Below are 21,345 nucleotides of genomic sequence, written 5' to 3'. Positions count from 1 at the left end.
AAGCTTTAATATAGTCATTAATTAAGTGAAACTTAATTAATGATTATAAACCAAATAAATAGTTTATTAATTCCTTCAAATAAATCATTCAAATTCCAAATGCCCTTTGCCCCAACTTGACTCCAAGGTTCCCTGCCAAAAATAGCAACTAGTTATAATTGACTTACTATACATTATTAAATATCAAGTCTCAATACAAAAGCTTTGCCAATGTCCCCACGTATCCATGCTACTACCAATTGTCCAAGTGCCATACTAAGAATAGTGACCTTAACAATCACGAAATAGTAACTTACTATTAATAGTGTGCTAATCTGACTCAAATGAAGAGCGAATGTAAACATCCCTAACCTCTGGAGAGAGAAAATAGCCTCTAGCTCGACCAATTAAGACCCTCTATCCAATTTATTAACCTACGAGCACCATTGATAGGCTAATCCTCATTGCAACTCAAAGTGAGCTACAATGGGGACATTACAGTTCGCCCTCCCTAAAATTGTCCCCAAGCAATCTCACATCTGATAGCACACTGGACTCCACCTAAAAGAAAGTCGCACCTTTGTCAGGATCCCAAGGATAAAAGAGTGTACTGCACTTGTCATCACCAACTAACTCCTATAAATAAAACATCATGTAATCAATAGCTTGCCAAACCAAACTCAATGCCACAACAGGTGATGTTGAAGCCAAAACATCACATAGATACATCTCTACAAGAAAACAAGATTCGCCCCTTTATCCTATGCCAAATACGCTATCATACCAATCATTAAGCTCAAGTAGATATCTTGTACATGAGAATCAAATGTAAAGTTGTATGCACTCCTCATTGTTGGTATAGTTAAATATTCACGGATTACACTTTACTTAAGCTTACTTAGGATAGTGCATTGCATGGTAGTTTGTCATTGAGACACCTAAGAGTTTGCACCTCAATTAAGTACACAGTGTTGGAGAATTTCACCCTAGGTGATGATAGTCGTTATCTCAATCCACCTTTAGTGCACATATCACATTATCATCTTCTCATTGCACATACTCCATTGCATAATGGAAGATGATCTACCTTTGGTGGACATGTGATTCCATCTTGTGTAGGTGATAGGTCATCTTCTCCTTATCATTATCTCTTATCGCCTTTCCTATATAAGGAAGCCTATTATGTACATTTCAATCAATCCATTGGACTCAATCAATCATGTCCATGTAATCAATTGATGTTCATTATTGTTGTGAGGTTTTCACACATCGCCCCAAAATCTTGGGGACCCCCTTTTTAATCGCCTTTAGGGCCAGTGGAGAAGGTTAGATGTATTTTTCACCCGGTTTCAACTTGATTTTCCAGAGCTATCAATTCTATCCTTAGGCCGAATAAGTTCAAAATTGATTTCAACTTGGCAGGATAAGATTGTGAATTTTGTACTTAGACGATTTCTTTTGAAAATTTGGATTTAATTGTAAATTTGAATGATTTTCAAATAAGGAAATTTTTCGTTAGACTTAGGTTCTTGGAAAATCTTATTTTTTTTGGTGAAATAGAATTTAATTTTGTAAGATGAAGTTAAATTGCAAAATCGATTTTTACTCTAGAGGCAATTTTATTTTTTGTCATAAAATTTTAATTATTTAGCAAAATCGATTTAGAGAAAAATTGCAAAAATTGGCTTTAATAGATTAAATTTACCTTGAAAGCTTTTGGTATTTAATGAAATTGGTAAATTAATATTAAGAAATGGCTTTTGGTTAGCCAAAATTCAACTTCAAGGATGTATTAATTAGCAAACCCTCATTAAATAGAAATTTTAGCATCCCCAAGGCACCATTCAATTTCGTTTTGCAATTTGTGGTTAATTAGTAAATTAAAAGTGCAGTTTTCATTTTAGAAAATTAAAATTTTGGCAAAGTATTTAAAGTGGGCCACTAACTTAGCTTTAATTTTGTTTTTTTTTTCCTCTATAGGACCAAGTCGGCCAGCCTGGGAGGAAGGTGAAAGCTGCTATAAAGGGAGTCCCCTCCCATTTCATTTTCATCAATTCATTTGCTCCTCATGCTTGGGCAAATTTGAAGCAAAGGCAGATTTCCAAACTTGGGCGAAATTGGTGGAAGGCAATTTTTTGGCGATTTTTGGGCAATTTCTCCATTGCCATTGTTGGGCGATTTGTCTAAGGGCCAGATTTTTTGCGTTTTTGGGGATTTTTGCTCCACTTTGTGGGCTGCGATTTGTGCCCTAGGTGGCAGATTTTACAGATTTTGCTCCTTCTTTGCTTGGGCGAATTTTGTGGAAGGGCAGATTTTTTTCATGCTTAGCCGAATTTTGTGGGAGCCGAATTTTGTGGAGGCCGAAATTTGTGGAAGACAAAATTCTGATTTTCTAGAGGGGCTGCAATTTTTATATCAGATTTGGGCAATTTTGTTGGGAGAAGAGATACATAGGAAAGTTTGATTTTTGCATAGAAGGCAAGTGTTGGATAAGCTTAGAGGCTTTGTTTTCTAATTTGCAAAGGGATTTGTAATTTTTTGATGTCATATCCCGGGTTCCGAAAAGTTGCTGTAAGATTATTAGTTAAGGTGAAAGTCATCATCTAGAGTTGCAAGGAGTGCTTAAGCTGACATCCATTCTTTCGCTCTTTTCTAAGAATTGCACTACTTGGTTCTTCTTGCCTTTTGGTCCACCACTCTACCATCCCGTAATAGGGCGACGAGCATGGAGGATGATAGTGCAAGTAAGAATCCCAAGCGGGCAAACGCTAAGAAAGACAAAGAGGATATGACGCCCAAAACTTCCTTCTTCTCGAAAATGAAGAAAATAACCGATACTAATATCGCTACAGTGGACATGATACGGATGAGGGACAGACTAAAGGATAGACAATCCCCCTTGGCAAAGAGGATATACAAGAGCGGAATTGTACATGCAGCAGCTTTTCCTCCTACTTTGCCTTGTCCGGAATTGATTATGGAGTGTGCATCCAGATTTGATCTAGATAGTAAATCCATCATTTTTGGCGAAGGGAAGAGAGTGTTGGCCAACATTGGCGAACAAGCAATTGAAGAGACATTTAATATTCCCCAGAGCAAGGGCATGACAGTTGTAATGGTGGATCAAGCGGCCAAATCATTTCAAGGTAACCAAGAGGCCTACTTCTCACATCTAAAGCGGAATTGGATACACGAAGGAAGGAAAGGAGTTAACAAATCAACAAGGCTTACAGTGGCAGATTTCAAGCCGGAATATGGCGATCTCATTGTTCTTCTCAGCCGGATCATGGGCCTAGCTCAAGCTATGCAATTCGAAAACTGGATGTACTTCTTCATTGATGAAATTGAAAAGGGAAAAGGAAAATTTGATTGGGCTAGGATCATAAGTGAAAATTTAGAGTTGCAACTTAGAACAGTTCAAAACCAAAGGCAATTCTACATGGGATCCTATCTGTTTTACTTAATTGCTAGATTGTATGAGAGTCCAGGACTTGGGGCCTTAGGAGAGATTGGTAATGGGCCGGGGCAATATTTGGTGCATGAATGCTATCCGCAGCTTCATTTGCACAATAACAAGGATTACAAGATGTTTTGCGATGCATTCGCCATGAAGACAGTAAGGGTATTACAAGGGGCGCCTGCTAAGAGACTTTCATCGGAAGCAGAAGCAAGGATTAAGAAGTTTGGGAGTTGGTTCATCCAATTCCCGCAATTCACATACATTAGAGTGGCAGGAAGTACAGTTTGTCCCAAGAGGCTTCCAAGATACCCGCCCGACAAGGTAGTTTTGATGGAATTGGCTAGGCAGCTTGAGCACTATGATAGAGTAATGAGGAATGAGGGGAAAACAGGCGTTTCCTTCTCAATTATAATTGGCAATGATAGTTGCCCAAATCGGGCCACCTTTGAGGCTGCGGAAAAGGAATTGGAGTGGTATCATCTAGGATGGTACAGAGCAAGGCGAGGATTCGACCCTGTTGGTCTTATCAAGGCATCTCATGGAAGCGAATTTAAGCATGTTCCCACTATAGAGGACTTTTGGGCCAATGCAAAGGATGATTTTCACGTGAGAAAGCTAGCTTTCTCGAGATTGTCGGTGAACATGATGAGAGATATCAGATGGAGAGGCCTTGATATTCCCGATCAATTGGAGGATGATCGTAGTGTGTTGAGAGAAGACTATGAGACAGTAGTTGGAACAGAGTTGAATCCAGTGGATTGGGACGATCATCAGGATCCTTCCTTGGAGGTAGTCACAAGGACAGTAGATTTGCATACCGAGTCATGGTATAATGCCAAGTTGAGAAAGCTACAAAGACAAAAGGTTCTCCTTACTTATGAGATGATGAAACCGAAGGAAGGTCTAGTAGAATTAATCGGACAGAAGGGTGAAGGAAGTGGCCGGCAATCGGAGGCAGTTAGAAATAGCAAGAAGAGGGCTTTGGAGGTAGAGAAAAGCCAAGAACATTCGGAACCTCCAGCCAAGAGACAGCAGGCAGCGCCGTCAAGGGAGAGTATAACTAAGGCTAGAAGCCAAGAGGTCAATTCGAGTGATAAAGGGGTCGCAGTGGAGGTGAGCTCTGATTCGGAATCAAGTGGCTACAGTGAAAGTACGGAGTACTCCCCTCTCTCGGAGAACCAACAAGGAAATATGGCAGAAACTAGTAGAGAAGAAGATGAGCCGATTGATATTGAAGAGATAAGTCAGGCGTCTAAGGCCGTTGGTGATGCTTTGTTGGTCAAACCGAATCCGGATTTGGGGAGATGCACTGCACCACTATGGTTAAGGCAAATGCTTATGCCGAGAGGCGAGGTGGTAATGGCTCACGCAGTTGATGATATCCAAGGACTAATAGAAAAGGATGATAGCGAGAACCAAAAACAGATGGCAAATACGGTGGCAAGGGTAATCAGAAGCGACAGTGATGGTCACCGAAGGGTTCAGATTGCTATACCAACAGTCAATAAGGCAGCGGATGAGATTGCAGCCCAGGAGTACGAAATAGTAGAACATAATTTGGGAAGAAATACAGATGATATGGAATGTGAGGAGGTTCAGGAAGGTATAGCATCAATCAGAGAAAGATTGAGGAAGGCAAACGAAAGGATAGTAAAGTTGGAGGCCGAAAACAAATATTGGAGAGATTGCCAGCCAATCCAACAGCTGCATCAGGCAGCCCTTCCTCAGGACAGCGGGAGCAATTCAGAAGAGGTATCAGCTCAATTACATGAAGTAAGGGGTTGGATCTATGATACAATCCAAGATGGGCGAAATTTCTTGCCCTCCTTCATCTCAACATTCCAGTCATTGGTGACTGTTAGAAACAAATTCAGATTATTTGAAGAGGAATGGAAGAATTTTCTTCCCATCAAGGATTTGGTTATTCCTAGGCTGCAGGCGTTCATTAGGCTACCGGAGGCATATTTGGAAAGAGCCCGGTTGGTTGATGAGAGAGGATTGAGCATAGTTGAATCTTGGTATGTCGCATTAACTACTAGATTCAGAACACTTGAAGAAATTCATGATGAGATTGCACAACACGGCCCAAGCGTCGACACTTCCATTTCGACCATGATGAGCGACGTTGGGGTGGCGCTTGATTTTGAGGGTATTAGAGAGGAGGATGTCAGTGAGACAGGATTTGGATCGAGATTGGATGAGTTAGGAAAGGCTGCCGTCAAAAGGAAGCATCTGAACACCCTTTCCTCACTCAATGCTTTTATTGGGTTTGCAAAGGAATATGAGAAGGATCACGAAAGGATACTACAAGCAGCAAACAGCGTGGCAAAGTCAGCAGAACTCCGAGCGAAGCACACACCTTGTCCTCCTATGGAAGAAGTTAACGAAAGGCTAGCTAAGTTCATTGCCTTAGCTAAAAGAACAAAAGAAAAAGGAAGAATTATATTAGAAGATCATCTTATGTAAGCCCAAGTGGCAACTTTCTCTTTCTTCTAGAATAGGACAAGTGTTTGTTTCTGATTGGCCACCATTTTGGTGCCTTCTCATTGGTTGCCACTTTTGCACTTTTTTCATTGGTCCATTGATGAGGTGGCATCTTCTCATTGGCCGATGGGGTGGCAACCCTAATTAGGGTTTTTGGATCCAATCTGGATCGTCGATCTTGTTTTGATCTCTACCATCCATTGTATTTTGGACCTCTATATAAGGCCATTGGCTCTCATTTGTAAAGGAGGGGGGTTGGAGAAATTGTTGCGAAAATAATACCAAAGTGCTCTCTTTTTCATTGCATGTTGACTAAGAACATTGGGTGTTATTGCATGTTTTCTACTTCCACATAGTTAAATTTTCTTTTCAAGTTGAAGCAATTTCATTTCAAGTTGTCAGAGTAAGAGTAAAATAAAATGGATTGTTGCATGGTAGCTTTGGTAGATGTTTGATAGGGGTCAACACTAGGCCACTAGCATCCTAGCGGCTGGTTGGGAGGCTTTGTGTGGTGATCTAGTTTACTTTCCTTTGAAGCGTTGCATCTATGGAGGTAGGGCCGCTGGTTAGCCTTCATTAGATTCGATCCCCGTCCATCTACTAACCTTCCATTCTTAGGAGTAGGAGTAGTTGAGTAGCCAAATTTCATGCTTAGAAGAGGTTAGTTAGAGAAGTAAACCAAAACATCGGCATTCTCACCTTCCATCGCCATTCACCCTACATTGCCATCATCACGCCATCAACATCATCTAGCATTCACACCGAACCACCATCTCCATTTTCTCACTAAGATCCAAATTTTTCTCAAACAAGAAAACGTAAGGCCGCCTACGTGATTACTAGCAAATCACATTGATAAAACTGAGCGAGTATCCAACGGTGTAAGGAACATTGGAGTTATACTCATGTCCCATGAGAGATAACTTTTCAAGAGAGGAATTGTGTATTTGATATTCTGTATCAAGCATCCAATTACTAATATGTTATGTAGTGACACAAAACTCGCATCAACAATTATCAATAATATCATTCTTGCATTAGAATGCAATTGTCTTGTCAATCTCTTGTGGAAATTATCTTGGCCTTTCTTTTGCAATAGATAGAGCACTTTCTTTTGATCCAAGAGGTGTTGGGGAGTCACATAAAGCTCTAACATGGTATCAGAGCTCTCAAGGTGTCAAGCCCTCTTCTAGAGAAGAAATTCAATCTTGACTTGATCTAATTGTAGAAGCAGAATTTGGTAATTTGGACACGTCATTGCATCCAGGAGACTATTTCGATTAAAATCGACCATAAATACACTTATATCCAACGAAAGTCAAAATCGAGGCGAGAATTTTTTGCAGACTAAGTCGAACAACCCAATCTACAAATCCGGTACACTTAATCAAAAGAAAAAAAATCTGTGGATTTGTTATTTATTTTTCACAGTCTTTATTATTATATTTGTGGGCAAAACTTTGTTGGGATCCTGCCCCTATTTATATTTGTTAGTCTTGCAAGCACATCGAGAAATTGTCAAATCTCAACATTCATCATAGGTTTGTAACTCCAACCCACTACCACTTTGCTTAAACTTCACTCTCGGAGCTTGTGGCATAAACACATATATATTATTATTTTTCAGCACATGTGGGATTAAGTCCCAAAAGTTACACCCCAATTACTCATCCATTTACGAGCACCCACGCGTTGGCTCCCCAAATCCACAAGCAAATCTCGTGTTGTACATTCCCAATCTCTGCGGACCGCACCAAGACCGTGGACCAACCACACAAGCCCAACACCCATCTCTGCAGCTCCCAGCATGGTGCACCAAGATCCCACGCAACATCCACGATCACCCTTGGCACTCTAGTCCACACAACCTGCCAAGGGTCCTAGTGCCCACATCCGCAGCCATTCACTATGACATCCAACCATTCTGGCCTCCGATTCACGATGATATCCACAACCATTCGCAATGACAACAACAGCCCTCCACTGGCGAAGCGATGACCCATAGCAAGCCCATGTGACCTAGCATATGCAGTGAGGAAAAATGTGCATGCAAGCTTGATTGAACAGTGGAATCAAACACATTATTTGGAGTCAACCCAAGCACGTTAGATCCACCCCCTCTGCAAGAGCTTGCACCAGCAAATCGCCACACAAGCCCCATCAACGCGAGCCCCTCCAAATCAAATCTTGCCCTACGACGCAAGTACCACCTTCTATGAACACCATCTTGACAAACCAATACAGCCTGCAGCCAAGATTGGGTCAAAACAAGTTTTCTATCAACTTCTGATCCTAGTAGATCACATGGCACATTTGTTGTTCACATCCCTAAAAAGTTCGACTCCTTGCCAAATCACATTGGCTATCTCAGTTCGAAGGCCTGCCTATAAAAGGTTTTTTTGCTCCAAGCTACACAACACATTCAATACTGCCCTGAGACTCCTACTAGGAGAATCTTATCTCGTGACCTTTTCCTGGCCTCGAGCGGATTTTTCGATTGCCACATTAGACATCCACTTGCACAATTGGGAGAAAACAATTGGTCACATGACCACTACCACATAATCAGTTTTTCCATATCAGCATACGGTCATACACCCAATCAGTAAGCATTTTTCCCACAAATACAATTTTACTAGCATAAAATTGATGGTTGTTTGCATGTCAAATAGGGCTAGGAGGATTTTTTTCCTGCAATTACCATATGGACATCAAATTTAATCAATGTGTTTTTTGACGTCATCAATAGATTTGATTTCTCTTCCCCTTCACCATTGGAGTTTTCTATTTTGCAGTCTAACTTCAAACCCCCATATCTTGCTCAATTTTAATCCTTTTTTTGGGTAAATATTTTTTATTTGAGGTAGAATTTCCTTCAGTCTCCAGTCGTAGTATTGGTTTTGCATTTTGGTGGCCAATTTGATCACAATTTGCAGATTTCCATGACTATTCATGTCAAATCCTAGATTTGGCAACTTCCAAAGCTTCTCTTGGACACATGTGATAACATTTTCAAGTGCAATTTTTTTTAAGTGCATGATTTTTTCTCTGCTTTCCAAATCTGCAATCAGATTTCAGTGATTTGGAGTGGACATATCACTTTCAGAAATAGGTCATTTTGAGACTATATTTGCACTAGGTTAATACTTGGATTTCAGTTTTCTGATTTGCATCAGTGATTTGAAGGAGTTATCAGTTGCTTTCAGTCAATATTTGGTTTCATGGTTGACTTTTTAAAAGTCTCAATGCTCACTCCATTTAACTATCATGAGTGTAAAGAATCACTTGTTGAGTATTAGATTACTTAGAATGGTTCTAGGATGGGATCAAGAACCAGATTCAAGTGTTTCAAAAAGGAGAAAATGGTTTGATCGAAGGGATAAGGCACTTGGCACTCTTAAATCTATCATCTCTTACAATTTGTTATATCATATTGTATCTTGCACACATTCTCATGATGCTTGGACAACCTGGGAAGGAATCTTTGGTAAATCTGATAGAATGAGAAAATTCAGATTGGAGAATGGCCTCATAGGTATAAATCCTTGTCATTTTGACAATATTCATGACTTTTTCTCTGAGTTCAATTCTATTAGATTGGAGTTTTCTAGTTGTGGCATTACTAAAGATGATGAACAATTGATATTATCTATTCTTTCCAAGCTAGGTCTTGAATATTCAATTTTTGTTTCTACATTCTATGCTACTAAGAATGCTCTTTGTAGAGCATACAAAATGTCTTCTCTTGGTGAATTTTCAGCTTGGCTCACAAGGGAACAAGCAAAGTTAGCACACATGGGTCAATTGAAGCCTTCAAAGCATCAAGATCCAAAGGCAAAGGAAAGAAGCAAGATAAGGATCCTAAGCAGCATGACAAAGAAGGTGATGATTTTCAGGTTCACAACAAAAGTCTAGATCCAAGTCCTATTCAAGAGAGGAAGCATCTAGAAGAAAGAGAGATAAATGTGCACATTGTAAAAAGCTAGGACATGACGAGCATAAATTTTTACACAAGAATATGATGAGCTCACTCACATTCTCCAGAAGAACAATATGTTAAATTTATTGATCTCCAAACTATCATAGTTTGACAGAATTTCTGTACTAAAGTGTGTAGTAATCTGAGAGCAGATTTACTGAATATATATAACTAATAACCTTGACTGTATTTGATTAAATATGACATATAAGTCTGTATTCTGAAATATATATATATACCTGATTTAGACTGAACAGCAGACTTAGTATTCGTTGACTAAGATATACATTGCCTTTGTGATTGATGTTTCTCTCAGCCATGAATAGGATTATATATAAGTTGAAGAGGTATAGCCCATTTAGGGGCATGACTCTACATGGCATGACGGGTCATGACCCTACGTGGGTATGATTCACATATACGAGTTGTTAACAGAAGACATTAAAAGATTGCAGTTCTGTTATGAACCGATACTTAGGCAAGGTTAACATAAGGTAATATGAATTTTATGTATATGTGTGTGTGTTGACATATATATATATATATATATATATATATATATATATATATATATATATATATATATATATATATATATATATATATATATATAAGAATAGAACTTGCTTCAATTCACTATGACGCTAATTTTCAACACTCCCTCTTTAGCAAGGAGGGAATTGAAGTAGATATAATACAAGATTAAACACCACCTTAAGTGTGGTCTAAGATAGATTTATGTTATAGTGTTTGGCAAGATCCAACCCGAAGAACCATAACAATTTAATTTCATGCTGTCCGGCAAAATCTGTCCCGAAGAACCATGATGAGTTGGTTATCAAGGTGTTTGGCAAAATCTGGCCCGAAAAACCATAATAACACTATTAAGATAATATCTTTAATATTTTTATGAAGATATTATCTCCTTAGTTAAATACTTTCTATAATGGTCAACTACTTGTCCATAGTCCTTCTTTCAATCTATTTTGTCTTCAGTCCAGATAGGAATGTTTCCTATCCTATCTTCAGTTTTGTTTCTAATTTCGTCTTCAACCTACGTTGTTTCTTGTAATTCTTTATAAGGAACACATTTGTTCCTCTGTTAATCAATCAATCATTCGGAAATCTGTTAATCTGCCAATTTTTGAATTTTGTAACATGGTATCAAAGCCAATACTTCAAATTTCTTCGACAAATTTATAATTTCTTTCGAAATTATTTGTTCAAATTTTTTGAAATTATTTCTGAGATTTTCTCTACAACCCGTATAGGGTTTCCGTTTTTGCGAGGAATTCCTCTATTCACTACCTTGTTTTCTGGCTAGGGTTTTCAAAAGACAAGTTTGCAAATCACGTTTTTTCAAGCTTGGATCTGCCAAATCAAGTCTGAAATTCGTCAATTTTTTGGCTCCAAATCAAATATCATCCTATGGTTTTTTCGACTGCTACAGTTGCCATTATTCGGATCTTTCATGTTTCTTGCAAAAAACGCCTCTTTTGTGTGCAAAATCCGCCATTTTCTCTACAAATCAAGTGCAAAATGCGACCTGCAAATCGTGTTTGAGACCTTGGAAAAGCTCGCAATTTGCAGTTGGAAAAACTCGTTTTTTTTGTAGGGGAATCGTGATTTTGATCAAAATCGTCTTGTGGTATTTGGGCATCCGTTTTCCAACCATCTGCGTGCCCTAAATTGCCATTATTTGGAGTTTTCTGCAGCTGACTGGTATTTTGCTCGAAACCCTAATTTTTGGGCTTGGAAAATTTTTCTGATTAGAAATTCTTGGTGGGTTTTTTGAGATCTCAAATGGGTTGCCGTCAAATTTGTCTGGGTGCCTCGATTTTTGTGTCTCAATTTTTGAGCCAACGGATCCGGATTCCGACAGCATATTATTTATAGGTTTTTCAAGCTCTCTTCTAGGCACTTCTCCAATTTTTCCAGGTCTTTCATTTTCTCACCTCGAAGTTTGTGCCATTTGAGATATTCACATATTATGAGCATCTATATCAGCAACATTAGAAGTCAAACTCAATTAAAAAGCAAGCCAATGCTGCCCAACACTCAGAGCAGAAAGAATCTATGTACCATACCTTTATGGCCAACATACCTGTAGATCATGTGAAATCTTCTGCCTGGTACATAGATTCCGGTGCCTCCCGACATTTCACTCACAGGCGTGATGGGTTTGTTGATTTTCTCCTCAAAAATCATTTCATGTTGTCTGTAATACGCAAGGTTGTGTGAGATTCTAAGTTTTACCATTTTTTCCACAAAAACGGAGTTTTGTAATTGCAATCTACTTTGAGTCATAGCACTCTTCTAGCAAAGCATATTGTTTTCAGCATTCTGTAGATCAAGGGAGGGTCTCAGTTATCACAAAATGTTCCGACATCCGTACGTTGACCATTAAGGGAGGGTATTAAGATAATATCTTTAATATCTTTATTAAGCTATTATCTCCTTAAATACTTTCTATAATGGTCACTACTTGTCTGCAGTCCATCTTTCAGTCTAGATAGGAAAGTTTCCTATCCTATCTCTTTTGTCTTCAATCCAAATAGGAATGTTTCCTATCCTGTCTTCAGTTTTGTTTCTAATTTCGTCTTCAGTCTACATTGTTTCTTTTAGAAACAACGTCCTTGTAATTCTTTATAAGGAACACATTTGTTCCTCTGTTAATCAATCAATCATCCGAAAATCCGTTTATCTGCCAATTCTTGAATCAAACACTTGCTCCAACACATTTGGTGTAAGGAGATAGATCAACTATTGATAAGGTCGTCACCCTACAATAGTGATCTCACACATATGAAAGATCGTCACCTTTCATAACATAAATTTGCAAACAATCTAATTTTCAATTATTCATGAATATATTAAATTACAAATGTATTTACAAATTTGTCATACCAAGTTTACCTCTGAAGTACTCTATTTTCAACCTTGCAAGAGGCTTGGTGAAATGTCAATAAATCAACTTGATAACATTTATATCAACCATGTCTCTTATGTAATAGTATGGAGTCCCGATGTGCTTTGATCAAATGCGAAAGACAGGATTCGCAAAAAGTTTGATGCATCCCTAGTTATCATAATGAATCATTGTAGGAATTAGTTGTTTTCCAAAAAGTCCAAATAATAGTTTTCTCAACCATATTGCTTTGCAAGCTCCCATGGGCTGCCATATATTCAACTTCGGTGGAATTTAAGGCAATTGTTGGTTGTTTTCTACTGAACCAAGATATCATTGTTGGTCGAAGATTGAAGCAACATCCTGTAGTACTCTTGCAGTTTATGGAACAACCAGCCCAATCAGAATCAATATATCCTTCAAGTTTAATCTCAACATTTGTGTACTTCAAACCAAGACCAATAGTGCCACATAGATATCTCAAGATATGTTTAACAGCCATCAAATGAATCTTCTTTGGTTCACACATGAAATGACTTAAAACATTTGTGGCATAGCAGATATCAAGCCTGGTATTTACTGGATACATAAGTGATCCAATGATTTGTCTATAGAGAGTGGGGTCAGTAGACTTTGAATTCACAGCGTCTTCTTTTAGCTTGTGTAGATTTGTTTCCATCGGAGTTGCTAGTGGATTGATGTCCATCATTCCAAATCTAATCAAGATGTCATGGGTGTACTTCCCTTGATTTAGAAAAATATGATCTTTCTTTTGACATACTTCTAGACCCAAAAAAATAATGTAGTATGCCTAGATCCTTCATTTCAAATTCAGTGATAAGATCTTGTTTGTATCTTTCAATTAAGTGATCTTCACTTGTTATCAATAGATAATCAACATATAAAACAAGTATTAACATGTCACCATTAGATATTTTGAAATATATGTTAGGATCAACTTATTTTTTGGAGTATCCTAGTTTGGAGAGGTAGCTATCTATCCTTTCATACCAAGCTCGTGGTGCTTGTTTGAGGCCATAAAGAGCTTTCTTTAATTTACATACATATAGATTCTTATCTTTTATAACAAAATCTTCAGGTTGTTCAATATATACTTATTCATTAATGACACCATTCAGAAATGCGGTCTTGACATCCATTTGATGTATCTTGCATCCTTTGGATGCTGCAATCACAATAATTGTTCTTATTGAAGTATATCGAGCAACTGAAGCAAAGGTTTCCTCATAATCAATACCTATCTTCTGGGAAAAACCTCAAGCAACAAATCTTGCTTTATGTTTTTGAATACTATCATCTGAAGCATAATTGATTTTGTATAACCATTTTGATGAAACAACTGAGTTGTCTTTAGGCCTAGGTACAATATCCCAGACATCATTTCGTAATATGGATTGATATTCTTCGACCATAGCATATTTCCATGCTTGACAAGATAGGGCTTCTTCAACAGTGGATGGTTCAAACTTTGTAAGCTCAGTTACTAGTGCAGTGTAACACGATTTATTTTTGGTTTGCTTGCTCTTTCTGGAAATTTCATCTGGTTCAACATTATTTTCTTCAATCATTTTTCTTGCCCATAAAGGCCTTTTTTTGATATTAGACATGTCTCTATTTTCAGTGTTCGGTAGTAGTTCATTCTCTTCTAATATGTTATCCCTTTGATTTTCAGTTTGCAAACTTTCATCTAATTCTGTGATAGGCTCATCTTCTGTACTTGCGAATAGTTTTAAAGCAGTGTTTTCTTCAAATTTGACATCTCTGCTAATTTCAACTCATCTCTGCCCAGATATATAGACTCTGCACTCTTTGGTGTTTTCACTATACCCAAGAAATATTCCTTTCTTCCCGAATGGTTCTAACTTGGTTCTCTTTTCTTTAGGTATGTGAATGTAAATGGGGTAGCCAAATATTCTAAGATGACTTAGGTCAAATTTACTTCCTGTAAAGACTTCTTCAAGATTTACGTTTTCTAGGATCGAGTGTGGCATCTATATTGAATATATACATCAGTATTAGTGGTCTCCGCCTAGAATGAGAAGTGTAAATTTTGATCATGAAGCATGGCTTTTGTTGCTTCAACAATGGTTTTATTTTTGCTTTCTGTCACCCCATTCTATTGAGGATTATAAGGTACGGTATACTCTCTCTTAATCCGAATAGAAATGCAGAAGTCTTTGAAATTTTCAAAGGTATATTCACCCTCATTGTTTGGTCTTAAAGTTTTTAATCTTTTTGACATTTGATTTTCCACAATTGCTTTGAACTCTTTAAATTTTAATAGAACCTCATTTGACTATGAGAATAAAGATTATGTAGTATGAGAATCCTCCTAGGGAAAGTATTGGCATAGGTCCACATAAATCAATGTGGATTAGTTCCAAAACTGATTTAGACTTGTGTTTGTTAGGAGGAAAAGGTCTTTTTACATTCTTTCCTAGAGCACATCCTTTCCAAATGCCTATATGGTTTGAATTTTAGGTTAAGTGTTCCAGTGGTGATTTTTTCTATATTTGGTAGTGTGCTGAATCTAATATGTCTGAGCCTTCTATGCCATATTTCATTAGGATTTGTCACTTCGTGACTTAGGGCTTACTTTTGAATGTTACACAATTTATATAGGGTTCCATCTCTAGTCCCTATGGTGATAACATTCTTGAGGTTAGTATTTTTAGGCCAGTACTAAACTTTGTCTTCATTAAAGGTGACTTGATACCCTTTATTAGCAAGTCCAGAGATGGATACTAGATTCCTTTTTATGCCAGGTACAAAAAGAACATCTTTCAAGATTAGAGTAACCCCAGTTTTTAGTTGTATAGAACAAGTCCCAATTCCCTTTACTAGATAGGTGGAGTTATCTCCAGTGGTGACTCCTTCAGTGATATAACTTCCAAAAGTTTCACACTTATTTCTCAATCCTTATGTGATGAGATGCACCACTGTCTACTATCCACACATTTTCATTGGATTTCATTTCACTTGATAGAGCTGAGTAGATAACAGATTTCTTCCTTTTTTGTTTCGGCTAAGGAGGCTAGAATTTTTTCCCCTTCTGGACAATTTCTAAAGGTATGTCCAAATTTCTCACACTTATAACATTGAACTTTGGAGAAGTCATTTCTTTTGCAGTTATTGTTTCCTTTTCGTTTATCATTTTTCTTTCCTTTGAATTTTCTCTTCTTCCCTCTGTTATTAGAGACTGAGAAAAGAGCTTGATTTTCTCCCTCTTGATTTAAAATGATCCCTCTTGATTTGAAATGATTCTTCAGAGGTGCAATCATTTTTAAGTTGATCAAAAGCTGGTATTGACAATCTGTTGACGACTTGGATGAATGCTTCCCAAGATATAGGTAATCCTCTCAGTGCTATTATGGATAATTCTTGATCTTCTACTTTGTTTCCAATAGAAGATAGTCGATTTTTTATTTCGGAGATTCTTCCAAAGCAGGATGAGATTGACTCTCCTTTATTCATTTTTATATTCATAGGTTGATTTTTTAATGTAAGCAATCTACTTGAGTTGTTGATCTCAAATGTATCCTTAATTGTTTTAAATATTTCAAATGTTTTCTTGAGGTTCATATGGAAGGAAGAATATGATCTTTTACTGAAACAATAATGATCTTCCTAGCTTTGTTATTTTGCCTTTTCCAAGTGGCCTTTTCTGCATTGTCTTCAGGTATTGAAACGTCTATTTCAATGAATGATTCCAAGTCCAATTCTTCGAGAACAGGTGTGATTCAAATTTTCCATGAGAAGAAGTCTGTTGCTCCTTCAAGTCTATCCTCGACTCTAACATTGTTTGTCATGATGTCACTTTTATTTTAAGAATTTAGTTTAGCACTCTCTCTACCAATTTGGCTCTAATGCCATGTTAAATTGATTGATCGAATTGGTGGAGATTCAAACTATCTTAGTTTGACAGAATTTTTGTACTAAAGTGTGTAGTAATCTGAGAGCAGATTTACTAAACATATATAACTAATAACCTTGACTGCATTTGATTAAATATGACATATAAGTTTGTATTCAGAAATATATATATTCCTGATTTAGACTGAACAGCAGACTTATTATTCGTTGACTGAGATACACATTGCCTTTGTGATTGATGTTTCTCTCAGCCACGAATAGGATTATATATAAGTTGAAGAGGTTTAGCCCACGTAGGGTCATGACCCTACGTGGGTATGATTCGCATATACAAGTTGTTAACGGGAGACATTAAAAGACCGCAGTTCTGTTATGAACAGATACTTAGGCAAGGTTAACATAAGGTAATATAAATTTTATGTATATATATGTGTTGATGATAATAATAATATATATTTATATATTTATGCATATGTATATATATGTATATGTATATGTATATGTATATATATGCATAATCAATCTTACACCTATTAAACTTTTATCAACACACACACACACACATACACACACACACATATATCAATCCTCTAAGATTAGAACTTGCTTCAATTCACTATGAGGCTAATTTTAAACACAATATCAAGTTGCCCTCGACAGTGTCTATTCCTTCTACATCATCATCCAAAAATAAAGGTAAAGGACAAGCATTCATTGCTTCCCCACATCCTGAGCAAGGTAAATGGCCTCTTGATTCATGTGCTACTATGAATGCTCAATTTTCAATTTTTGTTTCTACATTCTATGCTACTGCGAATGCTCTTTGTAGTGCATACAAAATGCCTTCTCGTGATGAATTTTCAGCTCGGCTCACAAAGGAACAAGCAAAGTTAGCACACATGGGTCAATTGAAGCCTTCAAAGCATCAAGCATTGGTTGCAAATGACTCCACTCCAAAAGCTTCCAAAGGCAAAGGAAAGAAGCAACATAAGTATCCTAAGCAGGATGACAAAGAAGGTAATGATTTTCCTTCACAACAAAAGTCTAAATCCAAGTCCTATTCAAGAGAGGAAACATCTAGATGAAAGAGAGATAAATGTGCATATTGTAAAAAGCTAGGACATGACAAGCATAAATTTTTACACAAGAAGATTGATGAGCTCACTCACATTCTTCAAAAGAACAATATCAAATTACCCTCGTCAATGTTTGTTCCTTCTACACAAATGACAGCTTCTACATCATCATCCAAAAATAAAGGTAAAGGACAAGCAGTCATTGCTTCCACACATCTTGAGCAAGGTAAATGGCTTCTTGATTCATGTGCTACTATGAATGCTCAATTTTCAATCTTTGTTTCTACATTCTATGCTACCGTGAATGCTCTTTGTAGCATACAAAATGCTTTCTCTTGATGAATTTTCAGCTTGGCTCAAAAGGGAACAAGCAAAGTTAGCACACATGGGTCGATTGAAGCCTTCAAAGCATCAAGAATTGGTTGCAAATGACTCCACTCCAAAAGCTTCCAAAGGCAAAGGAAAGAAGAAACATAAGGATCCTAAGCCGCGTGACAAAAAAGGTGATGATTTTCCTTCACAGCAAAAGTCTAAATCCAAGTCTTATTCAAGAGAGGAAACATCTAGAAGAAAGAGAGATAAATGTGCATATTGTAAAAAGCTAGGACATGACGAGCATAAATTTTTACACAAGAAGATTGATAAGCTCACTCACATTCTTCAAAAGAACAATATCAAGTTGCCCTCATCAATGTATGTTCCTTCTACACCAATGGCAGCTTCTACGTCATCATTCAAAAATAAAGGTAAAGGACAAGCATTCATTGCTTCCACACATCCTGAGAAAGGTAAATGGCTTCTTGATTCATGTGCATCACATCATATGGCATCTTCTATGTATATGTTTTCTTCTATTGAGCCTTTTCGTTCTCCACGTATATTAATAGGTAACAACACATACATGAAGGTTTGTGGGAAAGATTCTATTCCTATGGTAGAGGGGGTATTTAATGATATGTTTTGAGTACCATCCTTGACCACTAATCTCCTTTCCATTTACCTGATTACTCATGGGGCACAAGGTAAAAGTTGAGTTCACTACTGATTATGTCTACATTAGAGACATCAAGACTAGAGATGTCGTAGCTATGGAAGTTGTTGATCATGCATCATGGTTGTATTCTTTGTCACATTTTTTCTTACAGTTCTTTTATATATATATATATTGGCCTCGAAGCCACAGTAGAGAGGCTTTGGCCTGTATGTCCACATGTTATTCTCTCAGGGCTTGTCCCCTATACATATACATATAAACCTAGGCATATACATATATATGTACACTATACATATACCAAATCGGTGTGCGTGTTAGGCTTAAACCTAAAAATGCACCTACTTGAATACCCTAGAAACCAGATTATTTCTGGCGATTGAGGATTCAACTTTAAAATTCGTGTGAAAGCAAAAGACCTTTAGCTACATTGTAATCAAGAGCATGTTTTTTAACGGCGCCAATTGGAAACAGTCAAGCTTCGATACCACAACAATGCTTTCAATGCGTATACTTTGATTCAAATCCCAGGAGATATGAATGTACAATTAGCTATAAGTGATATAATATAGAATCAGCTTAGGTGATAGGAGGATTGCAATTTATATAATAGCGCCCCAGGATCACCCCAGGAGATATAAATATATCATTTGAAATTTGTTATATAACTGCATCTTCCGCCCAAAAAAGAAGTGAGTTCGAAGAAAATTGAACTAAGGAATACAAGATATTTATTCCAACAAGCAAAAAAATTACACGAACTTTGGAGAATCCTCCAATCATTCGCAGTCCAAGTAAGATTTATGCCGAAGAACGCAGAGACGGGTCTAAAAATTTGCAGAAAACATATTACCTTAGGCTACGAAGAGAAGACAAGTTTGGACGGAATGGGCATCGAAGATTTGATTTGGGCAATGAAAATGTTGATACGGAATGCAGATGAGGAGGAGCTATCATGGCCCTCTTGTAGTGATTTGTGATACATTTTGAAGGAACTGCCATTGACATTGCCATCGCCATTTACACTTCCCAGCAATCACTGCCGTCTTGAAAATCGACGTGCCTTCTAGGGATTAGGCTTGTTTGTTGGCTATACGTGAGCAAAAATCTCTCAATCTTGCCCAAGCCACAAACTACATTGCTCCCTGAACAACCTACGGCTGAATTCATTTTTTGTGCAAAACTTTTATGTAAAATGACGAAAAGCAATTATCAATTGATGAGCTTAAGGGGCTTTCTAATAAATGGTTCATAAGGCACAACACTTGGTGAAGGTTTTGCAAATGGGGTTGCAAGCTTTGGGTTTAACTGTGAAGGAAACTTCGCAGTTAAGCGCGCTCAGGCTGGAGTAGTACTGGGATGGGTGACCTCCCGGAAAGTCCCGGTGCTTCACCCCTGTGAGCATCACCTAGATCCAATGAGTGCTAAGTGTTCCATTTATTCTCATGAGAGATGGATTCATGTTGAATCACTACTCATGAAACATGGGTCATCGAGTTTGACTCAAAAAATCACACAGTTAAATCTTGATATTCACATCACAATTTGACTAGCTGTGGAAATCATCTCCTACTTATCAATTGATGAGCTTAAGGGGCTTTCTAATAAATGGTTCATAAGGCACAACACTTGGTGAAGGTTTTGCAAATGGGGTTGCAAGCTTTGGGTTTAACTGTGAAGGAAACTTCGCAGTTAAGCGCGCTCAGGCTGGAGTAGTACTGGGATGGGTGACCTCCCGGGAAGTCCCGGTGCTTCACCCCTGTGAGCATCACCTAGATCCAATGAGTGCTAAGTGTTCCATTTATTCTCATGAGAGATGGATTCATGTTGAATCACTACTCATGAAACATGGGTCATCGAGTTTGACTCAAAAAATCACACAGTTAAATCCTGATATTCACATCACAATTTGACTAGCTGTGGAAATCATCTCCTACTTATGAAAAGCAATTAGCCAACCTCCCCTAGCATTATTGCCTCCCACTTAGAAGTGCTGGCACGTTTGGAGATTTTTAATAGAGTTCATTGTAAATTTAATAATAATAACTACTAATTGTATCTTAGATTTTTAATAGTTAATTTATATTAAATTAAATAAACTGTATCAAATTGTTTTTCTTGATTAGAGTATTTTAAAACAAGTGGATCATTGGAGATATCCTTTTGCTTTGATTGAGATCTTATAAGCAAGTTGAGAATTATTTATAAACATTATTCATAATTAGGTATTTTTGAATTAGAAATAAACATATATTAGAAACGCAGATCAAATTAATATCTTTGTTTGAAACAAATTTAAGATGTATTGATCATAGAAGCAATAAAGTAGGATGACTTGATGAGGTGTCCTAGTGACCCCCTTCATTAGACTCCAAAGTGGTGGTATTATTCCTCTTGGCCTCATGTGTCTCATACCATCCATATAAAGGGATGTACCTAGTGTAATATTGTGTCATTGTTTCCCTCAGCCTTGTTACTTCTACCTTTCCTCTGATGATTGAGTATGTATATGCATTTCTTTACCATGATAGAGGTTATGAGGAACATTGACAATGGCGTGCCCAAATAATCTCT

At 37.4% G+C, this 21,345-nt stretch overlaps 1 protein-coding gene across 1 annotated transcript in view; it reads right to left on the bottom strand.

Annotated features, from left to right (window-relative positions):
- LOC149575161 (NAD(P)-binding Rossmann-fold superfamily protein) overlaps positions 1-19,934 on the bottom strand; it is a 112,627-nt gene extending 92,693 nt beyond the window's left edge. The window contains exon 1 of the mRNA XM_089815018.1: positions 19,625-19,934. Within this exon, the coding sequence (XP_089671144.1) occupies positions 19,625-19,791 (167 nt within the window). The 5' untranslated portion in view covers positions 19,792-19,934. The remainder of the gene's footprint in view (positions 1-19,624) is intronic.
- Positions 19,935-21,345: the final 1,411 nt, after the last annotated feature.

This window comes from Cupressus sempervirens, chromosome 2 (assembly GCF_028749045.1).
Source record: "Cupressus sempervirens isolate cs-2001-9-10 chromosome 2, ASM2874904v1, whole genome shotgun sequence".
NCBI classification, from domain to species: Eukaryota; Viridiplantae; Streptophyta; class Pinopsida; order Cupressales; family Cupressaceae; genus Cupressus; species Cupressus sempervirens.
The sequence above is the reverse complement of the archived record's forward strand: the minus strand, read 5'-3'. Positions and strand labels throughout refer to the sequence as shown.